Genomic DNA, 18,806 nt, shown 5'->3' with positions numbered 1-18,806 from the left:
GTTCTTGATAACTGTGATGACTTCTGGTACTTATTGCATTGTTTTCCAAGTGGTTGCAAATAACCTCTTTATGATTTGCCATAGAACTTCCCAGGGACTGATGTCAGGATGGATTTTTGTCGGTTCTTTCTTTGCCTGCTCTTTGAAAAAAATAACATTTTTCTCCTCTAGAAATCTAGTACTTCGCCAGTTCTCCAGGAGTTCTCAAGGACACCACATAAGGGCTCAGCCAGACCATCAGCTAGTTTCTTCAGTACCCTAGGATGCAGTTCATCTGGTCCTGGAGATTTAAATTCATCTATGACCGTATTTCTACCCATCTCAAGCTTCAATCCTACCTTTTTATTTTGCTGTTCACAATTTTCAAGTGGAATGTGTAATTTTGTGTTGGACTAAAGTCTAAACTGAAGTAAGAGTTGAGTAGCAATGTCTCTTTTTTTGGCTATCTGCTAACATTTTGCCATTGAACAGCTGGTGTACTGATTCTTTTCTTTTCCTTTTATTCTATATTTAAGGAATATATTTAAGGAAGGCATTTTGTTATTTTTAGCATCCTTTGCTAACCTCAATTCATTCTGAGCTTTAGTTTCCTTGATACCAGCTTGACAGTTCCAGATTACCTGACTATACTCTTCCTGTTTAAAAAGAAAATGGAGGCCCAAAATAGTATGTTGGCATATTTTCAGTTTTAATACTTTTAATGCAAAACATTTGACTAAGATGAAGTAAAATAATATTGTGCTAAATCTTTAGACCATTCCTATGTCATCCGGACAATATCAGAGCTCTTTCATGAAGCACATCAACAGTAAATCCCTCTTCCTTTTTTTTCAGAAGTGGAGGGAATTCAGTGGCTAAAAGTAACTCAGAAGTAAACACTTGTTTCATTCTCCTTTCCCATGTGTCTCTGATCTTCTCTTCTGCCAACTCAGTAACAGCCAAAACAAGTGGGTGAGTCTTGAAGGAACTATTGGGGAAGGGGAAAATTCTACAGCATTAGTAATTGCTCAGTTAAACCTGTACTTTATGCAGATCCCTAAAAGGCAAGGAATCAGCATTTCCATACAGTGAATGTGTTTTGCAGAAGTAATCCTGTGGGTTTTCACCACATCCTGCGTGCAGTTTGAACACAAGAGAAAGAAGATTAACATCAAAAGCTTTTTCAAATGGCCAGGGCCAGGATTTTTGCATGAATGAGATTAAGAGGCTCCAGGGAGCCTAGGATAGGATAGAAAATTGTAAACCATTGGTAGGGATCCAGCTAGGATAATGGGACTAAAGGTCAATTCACATCACATACTACAATGTGATTATCATCTCAACCACATTGCCCTGAGAGCCATATTCTTCTTCATCCAGAGCCATATTCTGCATGCAAGCAATGTCCTGCCAATGATCTAACAGTACTGTGTTTACTGAAGTGTCACCATATTCCTCAAAGCTCCTGATTATAGAAAGTGGGATGGTAAGAAAGAATCTATGGTCAAGCATTGGGATGGTCCATGGATTCTTTCTCACCATACATTTCTTCCTGAGACTTCCTGATTTGTTGTGTAGGCTAGATTGAGCCACAATATTGATGGAATTTTACACTGGGTTAAGATGACGCTGTCTACCATTTGTAATCTTCCTGTTTTTTTCCCACTGCTTCTTTGTGCATGTTTTTTTTAAATTTGCTATCCAGGGAGGACAGACAGAAGAAATAACTGTGCAATATCTTTTTGATAGGAAATGATACTGTTTTCTATAGTTATTAACTGACTCTCCAACAACCCAAATGAGTTCTTTGTAGTTTTTTTCCCCCCTGAAGTGAGGTTAATTTTTTTCCTCAATCAAATTTGTTCTCTCCATTGTTTTTCTTTGATGTGTCTTTTTACCACACAACAAAGGCAGGCATAGCTGACCAAATATGCCTCCTCAGTTTGAAATGACACAGAATGACTAATTAGAAGAGTAAATAGGCAAAATATTTTGCTTTTCCAAATATTTGGTCCACAGCAAAGTTATTTCCTTAATAAAAATAAATCAAAAATAGGACCACCACTTCCAGTCTTGCTTCTCTATCTGTAAAACAGGCATCTTCAAAATCTGCCTTTCAGAGTAAGCATGGCAGATGATTTCCTAAGTCTCCCAGACATACAGAGAGAATTCGCATACAATCAGAACTCATCCTTTGCCCCTGCATTTAACATAACATAGGATTTGACTCTTCAGGGTGGTCAAGCTCACAAATACATTATAAATAAATATATAAAAAGTGGAATAAAAAAGTTGCTCTAGATGCTTCATTTTGTTTAAAAAGATATTAAGGAAATGATGATATCATACCAGCTTTTGGTTGAAAATTACTGTGGCTAATTTCCAGTCTAGTTTGCACCCAGTTCACTCCTAGTCAATCCCTACATCAAAAACAGAGCAAGCACACACTGCTCAGCTCAGCTAACAAAAGATATACTATAGCTTGATGTTTATTTATTAAACCTCATCAGAACAACTGGCAAAAAGGGGATAAGAGGCAGATAAAAGCAAGCAGAAAGAGAAACATGAGCAATGGGCAAAGATTTATATTAGTGAAGTTTCCAGAGCCACTGGAAACAATAGTGTGGGCAATTAGCACATGGACAGGCCCAAAGGGAGCTTAACTTCTTATGTACATAATAGCAGCAGAATAAAGTAGGACCCCAGGTGATTCCCCCTTCTATTCTACATCATGAAGGAAACAATTTGGTGGATGAGGATGATGTATCCAATGCTTTCTGTGTCACCTCAGACCATAGTATAACCAACAGCCAAACTATAAGCTAATCACTGTTTGCCCAGATTATGAATTATTTATGGTAATTTCTTTGTTTGATTGTTGTGAGCCATTGAGAGTTGGCTGGCATGCAAGTCTAATAAAATTATTATGGTTGGTTGCACAGTCAACCAGATGTTTGTGGCATTTTTGTCCACCTATCGAGTCCTTCCCAAGGACCTGGAATAGGCAGATGTTGTTTGATGGTGTTAAAGGTATTGTCACAGGATGTAAACTATTCCAGGTAAAGCTGCCTTTTGCAATTGACTGACGGTGATTTTGTCAATGCCGATGGTGTTCAAGTGGTGCTCCAGATGTTTTGGAAATAATAATAATAATTATTATTATTATTATTTTGCTATAATTAACTGCCATGAGGCTTAGCAATGGCCATGATCTTAAATAGCATATTGTTAAAATTTTAATAGATATATATCCCATGTACATTTGCCCTCAAACTAAAAATAAATAACACAATCTGTGGTATAGAATTTAATCAAATAATAGTGAAATTAAAAATCACATAAGACTAAACTTACTATAAAAGGGCTAGGAGAATTTCTGACAACATGTCCACCTTCCTTTGAAAACCTGATGTTCTTGGTACAAGATGATCCTGTCCGAGGAAGAGCATTTGATAAACAGGGTATACTGAGAAGCATTCTTCCTGATCAATCTCCATTGAGTCTTTGGGGAAATATGGAAAAGGGCCTCTGGAACTTCCCGTAGTACAAGAGTTACTTGTCCACAGAGTACTCCAGTACTCTGGAGATAAGTAATTATTTGAGATAGCTAAACTCAGAAGAATACTTCCATAATGAACACTAAGTCCCAGGAAGCAACTGTAGGAGGTCTCTGTGGTCTTCATGCTTCCTTCACAGATTTCTCAGAAACATTTAATTGGTCAAGTTGGGAAATAGGATACACAGGCAGAGAGACCTCTGATCTTTTGCTCACAAACCCAGCTTTTCAAACCCTACGTTCATCTTTTTTGATACATCCCTATCTTAACATTCCAAAATATTATATTGCCTAGTCAAAAGACTTTATTGCAATATTAGTGACAGGAAATACCAGAGGCAGGTGGGGGCTTATGAGCATAGGGAAGATTCTGTGGCCATACAATTCTATGCACTCTGCCCTTTTCAGCAATTGCTAAAACAGCTGCCTCACTCTGAGTAATGTTAGGGGAGCCTTTATTAACAACGGCAGCAATGAGGAAGCTAAGAAAGTTGATTTACTTTAGGAAGCTTCCTGCTGTCACATAATTTAAGAAACCCTTTTAAAAATCCCAGCTTCCTTTCAGGCAAATGCAGAGTTGTAGACCAAAGATCTATTCAAGCATTCACCTGAATGTGGCAGAACTAAACCCATCCTAGGTATGTATAAGAATGCCCACATAAGTAGATCCTCTTTGGACTTCTGTGCAGTCACCAGATTCTACAAGGAACATTCAGGGATCTAGATGAGAGGGTTTGTAGCTGTGTTCAGCTGAACCCTCGTAGAAGCTCAACCTTGTAAAAGACCTTAAAAAATCAAAAATCCTAATATGACAGTTTCTCCAACTGCACAAGTAACATTTAGATTATTCTCTTCAGGCATTTGTTCTGAAGGTCTAAAGAGATTGTCATCTGTATGGAGATATGAGGCAGATATACATTCACCTCTCATATACTTTGTCCTTCTGTATTGAATATGAGATCTAATGATATTTGAATCACACACATGGCTCACCTGTAGGAGTGTTTGGATGTTTTATAGTTGGCTTTTTGTTATGTGCTAGAAATCCTTCCTTGATTATCTTTCCTCCTGTTTTTAACCTGCCTGCAGGCGTGTTTCCCCACTCGTGACTGTGTTTGATTTTGGCAATGTACACAGTTGTGTGAGAATAAAAGCAAATGAAAAATGAAAGTCAGGACGGCTTGCCTCTAAGAGCGGGATTTCAGCATCCACGAGAATGTTGTGTTCCACTGCCTCAGGCTTGTACTTAGAATTTGATGCTAAAAATAACCGTTTCTATCTGACCTGCAAACCCAAATTCTGTGAATTAAACAAAGCAGGCACATAATATTGTGTGCATGTTCATTTGCCAGCTTTCTTTAGATTCCAAAACTTTTTGCCAAGGACAGAAAGTGGTGGGCTGAACGGGATGAAGAGGATGTAATGGAGCCAAACCACACACAACGAGGAAATGTCTCTTCCTCCTAAGAAAAGCTACCTATTTCCCTTTGAAACCCTCCTGGCTCTTCCCCCCGCACCCCTCACAAGCAGCCCTGCATAGATTTTGCAGAGAGGTCTGAACATCTGAGGCAAAGAGTTTGGTTGGGGAATTTCAGAGAAAAACAGGCTGGCAGGAGATGACTACAGCTTCCTTCTCCTGCCGCCTCTTCTCTCAGCAAACTTCCTCTGCTGAAGAATCCTTTGCAAGGAACAAGCATATATGTTATACGTGGCTGCATTGTAGCATTTAGTTTGGCCCTGAGAATTGCTGCGTTGTTTTATGAATGAACCTGAGTTGACCAAATGTGATAATTGTACAGCTAGTGAAAACTCTCCCACCTGGTATGTTGGGTGTCTAATTAATAAAGCATGTGTGACACCTACCATGTTAAAATCTCCCACTCAAACACTGGGGAGGGCTTTTTATTTGTTTACTCAGATTTTATAAGCTGCACCCATGAGGAGGCTCCGTCTGCGTCAGCAGCTGGGCAAAACATTACCTTCCCTTTGTGGTGAAGATTATTGTCTAACACAGTGTTGTCCAAACTTGGCCACTTTAAGATGAGTGGACTTCAACTCCCAGAATTGGCTGGCTGGGGAATTCTGGGAGTTGAAGTCCACTCATCTTAAAGTGGCCAAGTTTGGACAACACTGGTTAACAGTAACACTGCCAGACGCTCCCATCTATCCCAGGTCCATTTTGCTCACCGGCCAACTCTAGCGGTTGCTGACTTACAGCAAAGTGGGGGCTTAATAATTGCCTGGTCAATGTATATTCAATGTAGAATGTAGAATGTGAATACACATTCCAGTATTGCACCTTCGTTTCCTTCTCTTTGGAATATTATTTAAAAGATATTGCCCAGCAATCTGGAAAACCAAATGAGAAACAAAAGATTTTTAAGGAACTTGTGGAAGCGCCAGCACGGGAGGCTTGTTAGGATAGGCATGAATAGCCACACTGGACGGCTATCACTTTGGATTAGGAATGGGCAATGTTTGTCCCTCGAGACAAACTCCCACAATCCTTGCCTTGGACTAGTTTATTTATGCAACGATCTCAAAAAAGTGAGGCTACTTATTTCTGCTGTCCAAGGTGAATAGCTATCTCCTGAATAGAAACCTACAGGAGTTCTATTTTATTTACTTCTGCTATTTAATGTCAGCATGAAATTGCTGAAAGAGATAATTGGGAGAGAAAGCAAGTAGCTCCATCAGAATATTGATGACAATCACAGTTCTATTATATCATTCATCCCATCCGGCTGAAGCAACAAAAGGGTTTAATCGATACATGGGTGTGGTAAAGAAATGAAGGCTAATTACCTGAATCTCAAGCCAGATAAGAAAGATATCTTAAGCATATGTGGGTTTTAAAGCAGGCATTGCAGCCCTTAACCCCCTAATTTTCTTTAAAAGCTCCAGTTTTCATAGTTACTTGTGAGACCAGTTCCTGAGGGTATCCACCCATCCTACTAGGTTAAATAGGGTGGGTGCGCTCCAGTCCCCTCCCTTCAGTGTTGCCACCTCATGGGATCTCAGAGATGGGCCTTCTCGGTGCCACCCTAGCCCTTTGGAACAGCTTCTCACCTGAGATCCAAGGGATCTGTACCCTTTTAGCCTTCTGGAAGGCTGTGAAGATCTGGCTCTTCCCCCAAGCATTGGGCTAGGATGGGGGTTGAGCTGTCAGCCTTACAAGGTAGTCCAGACAAAAAGCACACAGCCATGAACTAATTCTACTTTATTTTAGGTTACATTAACAGAATCTTGCAAGTCTGAAAGTACATTTCCTCCCCATTTCCTTTGCAGCCCAAGAAACTGGGTGTGTGTGTGTCCCTTCTGAGATGTTTACTATGCCCCCATTCCTTCTGTGGGTTAAGCTGCCTCTTATCCGACCACCCCCCTAGCTGTAACTCTTCCCCCTGTCTCCCAAGGTCATTCCCACATACCATTGCATGTGCCTAGGGGGAAGGATACTTTTTTAAAATCTTTGTTTTTATGGATTGTTGTGAGGCATCTAGAATCATTATATGAGATAGGTAGCCATCTAAGTCCTGCCAATAAATACATACATACATACATACATACATACATACATACATACATACTATTTTGCAAAACTATGTGACATCATATTTTCCATTCCTTCCCCCCTGGCCTTGCCCATTCAGATGACATCATTGTGCCACCAACCATGACTTCACAGGCTTTAAAAAAAAAAAAGGAGAAGAGGTGCTCAGCAGTTTAAAAAACCCTTCCCTGCATTTGCCCTAGACAATCAGAATGGTTGTCACTGGTTTTTCTCAGCCTACCTTTGGTTTTAGAGACCTGATTTTTGTGGTTTGCACAACAGACATGGCAAACCACTTTTGGCCGAGGTTTATATGTACTTCTCTGCAGTTTGTATCCCAGCCAACTGCGGGATAGTGGCTAATCATCCGAGTCATAGTAGGATTTCCTTAGCTCAGTGTTTTTCAAACCTGGCCACTTTAAGATGTGTGGACTTCAGCTCCCAGAACTCCCCAGCCAGCATTCTGGGAGTTGAAGTCCACACATCTTAAAGTGGCCAGGTTTGAAAAACACTGCTTTAACTGAACAAAGAAATAGATGAATCCTTCCCCAGTTTTTTCATCTTGGTTTTCAACGTAGCCATTCCTTTGGTATACCTACAGATGATGAAGAAAAAAAGCCTGGGAACAATGCTATGCAGGAGCAGTTTTCTTTTGCAGATGCCTCTGTACTATTTGTTCCTCCTGAGAACTAATTCTGTAAACTAACTGGATTGGCTGGCTCACAGGAGGTCTGTTTTGGTGGTGGAGGTAGGTTGTGTTGCCTTAAGGACACGTGGCTCCGTCCAGGGGTATCTCGCTGATTCAATCTGATTTGGAGGCCTGGTTATTAGTTTTGTTTTTTGGTTTGCTTTGTTTTTGCAAACAATAAGAAAGGCGGGGTTTGGGCTTAAGTTTCATGGTGCTCAAAATACTGGAATTTGACTTTTACTGATTTTTTGAAATAGAGCTTGATGTGCGTGGCTTAGTTCAGTAGGGCTCTTGGCACAAAATTGTATTACATCATCCCAGTTGTAAGCAGAAGTATGAACAGTGAATTTTGGACTGCAAGTGATACCTCATTACTAAAAGAGCCTTTAAAATCGTTGATTTTTATACCATATCAACAATATCAAAAGTGAGGTTAAATAAGAAAAAAAATAGCTTAAGCATTCATACTTTCACCATGCACATTCAATAGGAATCGTAAGCTCATTCTCCTTATTTCTTTGTTTCTCTAAGCAGAGCAACCAGGATCAAATTTATAACCTTCTATCAACATGAAATGTCTCCCAGCTCAATGGGAATACTTTATATTAAAGGGCTGTGTGCTTCTCTGTGTCAGCCTTACACTCCAAACTCACTGCATTTCTCAAGAATTTATATTTAACTTTAGATAAATTGTATTATTTCAAGCAGATTCTTGAATTTGTGATATCAAGGTGATGAGAAAGGTCAATTCTGTTTGAAATTTTAGGAAGTCATGACACTACAGAGTTTGAGACCCCTTGTTTTATCAGTGTTGATGTGACTCACCATGACTTTTATCTTCATAGAATAGAAAACTTTTTGGAAGACACAGTATGTCCTGCTTATGAACTGCTTTGATATTTCTCATTTTGAAAAGCTAACATGGCAAATCACTGTGAAATTGGTTGTTGCCTATTTCAGAGAACTCCTTGGGTCCACCTCAACAGAGAGTTGAGGTCGGGCAGTTTGCCTTGATGGGGTGATCTGCCTCATGAACAGCAGCCACTGTACAGAGAGTGCCCATACACAGGAGACCCCACTGCCAGATGAAACAAAACAGCTGTTCCACCAATTACAAAAAAAGCTTCCACTGTGTTTGATGAAAGCATTTGAAGGAGTGCTTTGCTCAAGTCATTGGTGAAGAAAAGCACCTCTGTACAGCCCCGCTGGTCTTGGACAATACAGGTAGTCCCCAAATTACAACGGTAATAACCAGAATTTCTGTCACTAAGCGATGAGATCATAAAGCGTGACATCACATCACCGCCTCCCTTGGCCACGGCAATTCCAATAGTCCCCATTGCTGTCCTCAACTAAATCCCACCTGTTGTTAGCCAAGGATCCACCCTGATCCAAGCCATTCCTGGCTTAGCCCCTTCTGGCCTCAAGCCTCAGTAATATAAGGGACTGCATCCAACTCCCTCCACCTGCCTATCTCCCCCCGCCCCGTTGGCCACCCTGCACAGTGGCACTCCTTGGCAGTGGTAGTGCTGGGCTGAAGTAGAGGCCTAGGGCCATCAGCAGACTCAGCTGGCCACCACTGCCCCCAACCCGCTACTTCAGCCCCAGCACTGCTGATGCCACCAAGGTGTGCCGCCTCAAGCCTTCTGCTGCAGCCAGCCAGCCAACACCACACTGCAAAGCCCCAGCCGCCTCCGCTACCCTGCTACTCCACTACCCTGCGTTATGCAGGCCCTGCTGCACCCAGCTGACCTCCTCCCACTGCTGACGAGGCAGCTGCTGGCCACGCCAGGCCTTCTTCCCAAGGCTGCTTGCACTATTCTCCAAATAGCGTGCGCTGTGCTCCAAAGAGCATGTGCCATTCTTGTGATGCTTTGGAAGGCCTCAGAAGCTTTCCAAAGGCTTTCCGAAGCATCACAAGAACAGCACACACTATTTGGAGAACAACATGTGCTATTTGGAGAATAGCACGAGTGGCCTCAGGAAGAAGGCCTGGTGTGGCCAGCAACTGCCTCGCATAGGGCCAGGCTGGGTGCACCTTGTCATCAGCAGAAGACAGTGAAGGTCAGCTGGGCATGGCAAGACCTGCAGAGCACAGGGCAGCAGGGGCAGCTGAGACTGCTGAAGGCCCCGGGCCTCTACTTCAGTTCCAGCACAGCTGCCAAGGAGTGCTGCTGTGCAGGGCAGCCAAAAGGGCAGATATGGGGGGGAGATAGGCTGGTGGGGGGAATTGAAGTGCCCCTGTTGTCATAAGTGCAAGCAGACTGCCAAGCGCCCACATTTTGATCATGTGGCTGGGGGGCAGGGCGCTGCAATGGCCATAACTTCGGGGACCTGGTGTAAATACCATTCATTCAGTGCCGCCATAACTTCAAACAGTTGCTGAGTGAATTGTCATTAAGGACTACCTGTATTTTTATTGGAAAGCACCTGACTCTTTCCAAATGAGCTCAATTCAGTATTAGATATTTTAATCTGATGAACAACCCTAGAAAATGGTCTTGGTTTTAACAGTCAAGTTCAGCTGCTTACATCAAATGACCTAGATTTTCTTCAAGATTTCTACTCAAAAAAAAAAAAAGGTGGGAAGGAAGGAAGGAAGGAAGGAAGGAAGGAAGGAAGGAAGGAAGGAAGGAAGGAAGGAAGGAAGGAAGGAAGGAGAGAGAGAGAGAGAGAGAAAGAAAGAAAGAAAGAAAGAAAGAAAGAAAGAAAGAAAGAAAGAAAGAAAGAAAGAAAGAAAGAAAGAAAGAAAGAAAGAAAAATTTCCTGATGTGATTCTAGGGCAGGAACTGGCTTCATCTATCTCTTCTTCATCTGCTCAGAACAATGTGGGTTATTTGAGAAGCACTTAATATAAACTCTGTCAGCCTGGACCAAGATTAATTCTCCAGTGCTCGGCAAGAAAAATATTAAGTACAGTACTAGGTGGTGGAGACAGAATTGGAGTATGTGGGATCCAGATATATATTAATGTTTTGAAAAAAATCTTCAGGGATAGGTTTCAACCTTAACAAAAAAACAAGATAAAAAAGGAGGCACAAAGAGAATTTGTCTTTTGCCATTCACTTCCTGTTCTGTTCTCATGGAAAGCTGGTTAATGACCAGAAATTACAGAGCATCAATCTTCTCGTTTCACAGAGAGATGGAGCATGGAAAATTTCTGTTTCTCTCCTCATGCAAAAATCCTGCCAACAGCCCTCAAGGTACCCCAGAGCCTCTAAGTATAAAACAATTGCCAACCTGTCATTTTAATGGACTCGGTGAATTCCTCAATCCTTCTCTTTCGTTGGCTACACATTGCTTCCCTACTCAAAAGGAAGGGTTCTTGTTTGTCTTCATAAGACATTGGCTCTTCGGATTGGTAAATATTTAACAGCTTCATTAATGGCCTTCCTTACTATTCAGCCAAGCTAATCATACAATTTTACAGGTATGGTATGAGAAGATTTAATCAACATCTACAGAAGGCAGCTGAATTATTTAGTGTCATTTTGATTCGAGCTGCAAGTCTCAGGGATGATATAGGATATTTTGAGTTTTCATCTGCAAAGGGAGAGAGAACTTTGACCTTGGTGGTGGGAAACAAACATTAAACAAACAAACACCACTTCCTTCTTCCATGTCTAGGGCTGGTTTTTCTGGCAGAAAAGTTATTGCTTTGGGGATGAACCAAAAGGGCATATGCTGGGAATCATGCTGGAGCTGATAATCACCTGGATTCAACATTCTTCCTCATCCCTTAGATTCTATGCCAGTCCAGGATTTAATATAGAGGGCATTTTCACACATTAGCCAAATGCCTAAGAGATGGCATCAACGAAGACCTCCTGGCAGATATGTCTATGGGTGGCTTACAAATTGCAGCCAGATCCATGGTTTCTGGAGTGGGGGGACAACACGGGGAGGTGGCCCACCATTAAGCCCTTCTCAGGAAAAGAGCTATTTGTAGAGTCTATTGACACAGTCCCAGTAAAAAACATGGCCAATGTTGACCTGGGTCCTGAAGGAGAGTAAGTACATGAGAAGACTGTCCTCACTCTTTCAGCCCAAAGACAGCAGCCCAAACTTCTTCAAGTGGGAAGCAGTTAGGGAAACAGATAATGGTTCCCAGCCTGCTCAAACAAATACGCTACTACTAGGCAAGGCAAAAGAACCAAGGAAAATGTTCTTCAACTTTATGGCGTTATCTCACAGGTCAGCAGATGACTGAAAAAAAGTCTATGTGGGAGCATACACGCAAAGACATTTGGGTGGAGACATGTTCTGGAATTCACAGGAAAACCAAGAGAAAGGTTCCTGCCATTCCAAGAGAAGCGGCTCAGAATGATGGAAGCATCCTGACCTTCCCATTGGGGAGGAATGTACCAGGCGCAAGCTAGACATGCACAGTGCTGGGAATATATCTCAGACATGCTGTAGAAGGGTGAAAAGCCAATAGCCTATTTGTATCCTACAAAACAGCAGATTGCGCCATCCATCATCAGTAGGCTGCATTCCTTTGGCAAGGAACCGCTTCTTTCCAGCAGCACAGCCCACAGCAACCGCTCTAATAGAAGGAGTCCCACTTAGAGATAATTGTAGGGTGGCAACTTGAGTAGAACTATCTATATTTATTAAGCATTATAAAGTAAACGTATTTGCCTATACAGAAAGTACTTTAACCTCTACTGTTCCAGTGTGGGAATACTGTTGTAGTGTATCCCATGTCAGCTCCATCTTTGGTGACCAAGAATAGTTGTTGGGTTTACAATGAAGTACCATTCTGGTTATCAAAATAAGAACTCAACAAAGGAGACAGAGACCATTCAAGCAACCAAAGGCCAAATGGTTAACTACTTGACTGTCTTTGCTAAATGCTATCTATTGTTCTTCCATTTTTTCACATTTCTTGTCCACCACAAAGTATTTTTGCTGTTGCAATGAATTATTCAATTAAAAAAGAATTTGGACTACATTGAGCTAAAGTCACTGCATGTATCTGAAAGGGAGAGGATTTCTCAATGGGGTATGGGAAACCCTTAAGCCCTGCCTTCTAGCTACCAGAGATGGAATTAACCCTTCCCTCTCAGGTCTATTTTCAGCAACCAGAAAGGTATTTCATGGTAAGTCCAACTGCTGATCTAGCTCAACATGTTTCATGTGGCCTGCAATCAGGAGAATACATAGCAATTTTTCTGTTGTTGTTCAGTCATTAAGTCGTGTCCGACTCTTCGTGACCCCATGAACCATATTGCGCCAGGCCTTCCTGTCCTTCACTGCCTCCCTGAGTTTGCTCAGTTTCATGCTCATTGCTTCAGTGATGCTATCTAACCATCTCATCCTCTGCTGTCCCCTTCTCCTTTTGCCTTCAATCCTTCCCAGCATCAGGGTCTTTTCCAAAGAGTCCTCTCTTCGCATTAGGTGACCAAAGTATCTGAGCTTGAGCTTCATTATCAAAGCAATTTTTCTAAAATATAGCAAAAAAGGGCAGGGCTTGTCAGCTGGCATTCAAAAGCCCCCAAACTCCAGGGGACATTTGTGCTCATGATGACTGCTCACTCTTTGTGCATTTGAGAGGCAGGCAGCAGGAGTTTCAAATTTTATTTTTTTAACTAACAAGTTCTATGACCAGAAAAAGTTTGAAAAAAGTTTTCCATGAGGATAAAAGGGCAATGGAGGTGATTTTATACTCTCTGGAGTTGCTTGGATAAAAGGTGTGATAAGCATATCAAAAATAATAATGTTGAAATTCCTCTTTAGAATCTGGGTGAGATCAGTGTTTTCTTTAATGGAACTCCCTTCAGCAGAATTGGGAGGGGAATTCAGCCTCTTGGAGGAAGAAAAAAGCAGAAAGCCGAAGTAAAAATTTGTTTACATGCTGTTGATTTTTATTTTCAGGATTCGATGATTAACGGAGCAATTTGTGAATGTCAGAATCAGAGGACAGAGAGCTGCAATCCTATACACACATGGCCAGGAATAGGGCCGATCAAACATGGTAGGGATAAGGTCTTCCAGATGGACCTCATGGGATCATTCTAATCAGTGTCATTGCAGAGATCTGGCAGAATCCACTGAGCACTCAAAAATCCCAGAAGTGAATCACCCAAACTTCCTTTGCTTTTGTTTTCTCCTTTCCCCCTTTTTCTTTTAGGAGCCCCCAGGTGACAGCGGTGGCAGCAGCAGCTGGAGCAGCAGCAAAGTGGCAGAACCCCTCCCACAGACCTGAAATGCCGTCTCTCAGAAGAATAAACTGGCACCAGAACAGGATAGCACCCAAGAGAACTACATCTGTCTCCTTTAATTATCCCGTGTACATATTAGTCAGTGGAAATGCTTTATAATTTCTATAGCTAAGGCCAACTAAGCTATAGAACACCAGGTGTGCATAAACACTCTCCCTGAAGTTAGCCAGGCAAATTTAAATCATGTACACTGTGACGGGGGGAGGGAATGTATTGAATTTCCCCAGAGGGAAAAAAAATCATATAGATCGTGACTGTTATGATTCATCCACATTGATAACTCTGGAGACTTACCGTTTTTGTCTGTCTTGAAGAGGACTTTTCATCAAATGGCACTGAATTGATACATTTCCATCTTTTGTACTAAGGTGAGAATGTACAAGTTCTAATATTTGATTTCTGCAAGTACTTTTGTGCCCATATATCACTGATGAGTAACTCTGTGTCCTTGTTTTTTCCTGCAAAACACTAGTGATGTGTGCATAAGTGCTTGCAGGATCTCATTTCCGCATGATACATTCAGACCATGTCCTTAAAAGAGCACTTGATCTCAGTATATTTAGTCTAGATTTCAAAATCTGCACCATGGGACGAGGTTTAGTCTTGTCTCATCATTTATGCTTTTCTCTACTGCTGACTCCTCTAGACTGGAGTTTCTCTGGAATTATATGAACTATGTTTGCAATCCTCACTGTTTTGTCCTTAGTCTTGTATTACATTACAATATTTCTTTCCCCTTTTACAAAATCAACCCTAGGAGTCATGAGATTGTAGGAGATTTAGCCAAAGCTTGAATACCTAAAACACCTGAAACCAAAAAATAATGTATTAAAATAACAAATCAATACATTAATTTCTAGCTATTTCATGATGCCTAAGATATTTTGTGTGTGGGTTGAGTTGAATCATTTCACCCAGTCCTATATATGTTGGCCCTCTGAGGTCTTATAGGGCTTCTTCACAATGCAGTAGGCATGGAATTACATTCTTTATCAGGCCACGATCCCTGTGAGCAATTATAACAGAATAAATCCCATGTAAGTGAATGAGATTTATGCAGGTCTAACTGTACATAGGGTTACTGCTTCAGAGTTGGCAATACTGTGTCCAGATAGGTTTGGGGTAACAATCATCTTTTAATTCCTTTCCTTCCAATTCCTATAATTCACTTTGGAAGGATTTCTGCAAGGATTTTTGTATTCATAACACCACCAATGAATTCCAGCAAGTAGCACTGCCACCTAAGCAGGAGGGGAAAAATCTGACTTGGCTGTTTATTTAATGGAGAACTGATTTGGAAAAATCAGAAGGTGAATCCTTCATGGCATGGAAATAAGGAACCAGCTAATCTGCCATTAAAGGTGCAAGAATCTGGGCTGGTTACAAAATGTGACAGTTCTAATATGTATAAACATGCATCTTTTCAGCTAAAAAAGCACACCATGAACCCCACTACTACTACTACAACTTCCACCACCACCATTCCTCAAAATTTATGACTTTGATGGTTAAGTTCTAAAACACATCCACAATAAAACCATGTCTTATGTCAAAATCTAAATGTACTTTGAAGTTCATTTTCAAAGCAGGATGGCATTTTTGCAAGGAAAATATGTACACATTAATTAATTTATCCTTGAAGCAATAGTTTAGCATTTAAAAATTTTGCAGCCCCATTATTTCAATCCATAACAATTTGTCTTGGTCTCTCTCTCTCTCTTTAATGGTGGTGGGAAAATCTCGACTGTTATGTTTGCATACACAGAAGGCAACTCTCTGTCTATATATATATAAATATATATATATAAATATATCTATATACTTTTGACTAAAGTAATTTTATTATAAATGAGAATGGAACAGCCAAGCAAGAATGCAAAACTGAAGCAAAAACACGGCATAAACTTGGCTGTTGCAAGCTGGTGATGGAAATGTAAAACTAGCTGAAAAATTTAGAGCTTGTGCAAGCCAAAGGCAAAGTAAGGGTAGAATAGCCTTTGCCATCCAGGGCCCTACCAATGTGCTGGATTACAATTCCCATTGGCTGTGCTGGCAGGGGCAATCAGATGTGTTGTTTAGCACAGCTGAAACGTACCTGGCTGTGGCAGGACTTAGCTCTTTACTGACTCTCATTCATTCCATTCCCAATTCTTCCAAACTTGTTTTGAATTGTAGGGTCCTTGGGAGCAAAAAGCTGTTTATCATGGGGATGATCTGTTAAACAGCCATGCACAAGAATACGGCACTGTATAAAATAATAAATATTAATACATATAATTTAATAGTGTATTTTATAAAATGGGCTTCTGGTGCTATGAAAAGTGATTTGTGAATGTTTTCCTCCTTATCGTACTAAATCCTCTTGTTTATTACCCAACGTACTGGCTGAACCCTGTTGTAATTTTCCTCTGTATTATTTGTATGACTTATGTATGCTGCCAATATATTGTCTTGTGGTTTTGTTTAATCTTTATACATCGGTTCCTTGTTATAAGCGTTACCATTCTGTGTTGTCTCCATATAATACAAAATCATTTAGATGGCAGGATAGATGAACCCAGAGATAGGCAATATGGTACCTTCTGGATGTTTTGGATTACAACTCCCATTGTCCTTGCCATTGGCCATCCTACCTGGGGCTAATAGGAGTTGAAGTCCAGTACATTTGGGGATCCCCCCACCGTCTCCCTTTGAACTACCCAAGGCTGAGCAATTAACATTTTACAACTGTTAATTCTGTATCAGACCAGTCTCAGATTTGCAGATATCCTAATCCTTAAAATAAACATATAGATGCAGGATTTCAGATTACCCTAACTGTATCCCTGTGTAGTTACACAAAGCTTTGATTTCCTTTATATGCTAAACTCCTGCAAAACTTATCTTCATTTCCAAAAACATGCTTTTGGAAACAAGTGAGTATTCCACAAGGCCATTAAAAACAGAAGTTGTTGAATGAATGTAGGTTACACACCAAGCGTGCTTCTCCACCATGTCTGTCCACTACTTTATGTGTCAGATGGTTTCTAATCCTGCTTTTACTAGAGCAACATATACAGTATCTGGGAAAGCATGATCATGTAACGACTAGTGCATGTTTCAATCTCTTATTGCCAAGAGAAGGAGAGCGACCAGAAAAGTCCTGGTTCCTTAGTTCCTAGTTTATGGCGTGTGGATGGCAGTCTCTGAGACAAGGTGGTGGACTGTAAGTCTAGCCCAACATAGCAGGTTTCATGCAGCTAATGCAAATAACAAAATACAGGCAATTTGAAGCAAACATGGGCAGTCTAAGGCTGCAGGAGCTGCGTGCATCTCTACTCAAATGATTGCTTTTGCAGCCCTTTGGACTTCATTGGAAGGCAGCTGCTGAATATAGCCAACCAGTATATCCTACCTGGACAAACAAACCAGGAAGATAGATACTACATTAAATATATTTTTGTCATTTTCCTTCCTATTTTGCAAATGAGTGCAGCATTCAAGCTGCTGTTCAGACCTGAATTGCAGACCTGTTCCTTGAACACTTCTATGAAATGTTATTTTAGAAGTTCAATATCTGTGAGGATCATCATCTAAAAAGATAAAATCTCCCTCGAGTCAAACTCAACTCCCAATGACTTCCTGGATTCATCTATGTTAATTCCTTGGCAATAATTCAAAAATAGGTTGTCATTTCCTTCTTCTGAGATAATTTTTTTTTCTTGCTAGTGTTTTCCCGTAGCTGCAGGGTCCGTTTTTTCAGATCAACTGAATGTTGATCCATTGGTTATGACAGGAATTTACCAACTGGCTTGTCTCCTGACCCTGACGTCATGGGATGAGAGAGAAGGACTGGCCCAAAGTCACCCAGACGGCTTTCATGCCTAAGGTTGGACTAGAATTCATAGTCTCCTGATTTCTAGCCTGGAGCCTTAACCACTAGACCAAACTGGCTCTCTCTTCTGAGAGATAATTATGTTACAAAAAATAAACGGAGCAATCTTGGTTGAATGAGTCAAAGGCTGATAAATCAACATACTAGTCATAAAAATATTCCCACGGGAGTCTGTTTCACCTCCTGTCCATTCCCTTTTTGTTGTTCAATATCACTGTTGTTTAATATCATTCCTGTTAAAGTTGCAAAAGAATTAAAAAACAAAAAACAACATTGTTGCCAACATGCAGTACCTCTCATCATTCATAATGTCACAAGAAATAATTAGTAGATACTACTGTACAGCACTTGTACGATCACAAGTCATACAAAGAACTTGATCTCAATGGGTGTACAGTCTGGTGAAACAGATCGTTGGTGCAAAGCACTGAGTGCTTCAAGCATTTACAGAATGCATTTATTGCATTTAAATTCCACTTTCCCTTTGGGAGCTCAAGGCAGGGTATGTGGTGAGTCTCCCTTAATTTGATCACCATGATAAGGCTGGGTTGAGAGAGTGACTCCCAAAGTGCCCAGGGAAATCTGTGGGCAAGGATATTTGAAACTCAGCCTCTCAGTACAACTCCCACACCTTAACCACTGCTTAACCCTGGCTACACAACTGATGTGGCACTTGACTAACAGACACCGCGGAAGAAAGAATTAAAGCAAATGCTTGGTTGCACAATGGATAGATGCAGCTCATAGACAGAGAGCAAACTGCTTTTCTGATCCACAAAAGGCTCTGAAGCCATTGGAAAAATTAGTATATCTGCCAAAGTTCAAGTGCTTGTCCTGAGTAATATCTGCACTGGGGACCCCATGTGAGCTCTTAGCCTGGAGAAACATTTGAAAATTGGAAAGATTCAAAAGTCTTAGAAAATGGATTGGCCCCA

At 40.9% G+C, this 18,806-nt stretch overlaps 1 protein-coding gene across 3 annotated transcripts in view; it reads left to right on the top strand.

The window, feature by feature from the left end:
• The window catches only part of CYGB (cytoglobin), a 72,867-nt gene extending 54,728 nt beyond the window's left edge, over positions 1-18,139 (top strand). The window contains exons 5-6 of one of the 3 annotated variants that reach the window (XM_088133397.1): positions 13,651-13,750; positions 13,907-18,139. In XM_088133397.1, the coding sequence (XP_087989523.1) occupies positions 13,651-13,750; positions 13,907-13,920 (114 nt within the window). In that variant the 3' untranslated portion in view covers positions 13,921-18,139. Of the gene's footprint in view, positions 1-13,650 lie in introns of all 3 variants that reach the window. The other 2 variants (XM_025168002.2, XM_007430336.4) reach the window with 2 other exon arrangements.
• The last annotated feature ends 667 nt before the right edge of the window (positions 18,140-18,806 follow it).

The sequence above is a fragment of the Python bivittatus genome, unplaced genomic scaffold (assembly GCF_059951505.1).
Source record: "Python bivittatus isolate LINGU-HERP-01145 unplaced genomic scaffold, Pbiv_v1 ctg000080_np1212, whole genome shotgun sequence".
Classification (NCBI taxonomy): Eukaryota; Metazoa; Chordata; class Lepidosauria; order Squamata; family Pythonidae; genus Python; species Python bivittatus.
This window is presented reverse-complemented; position numbering and strand designations above follow the sequence as displayed.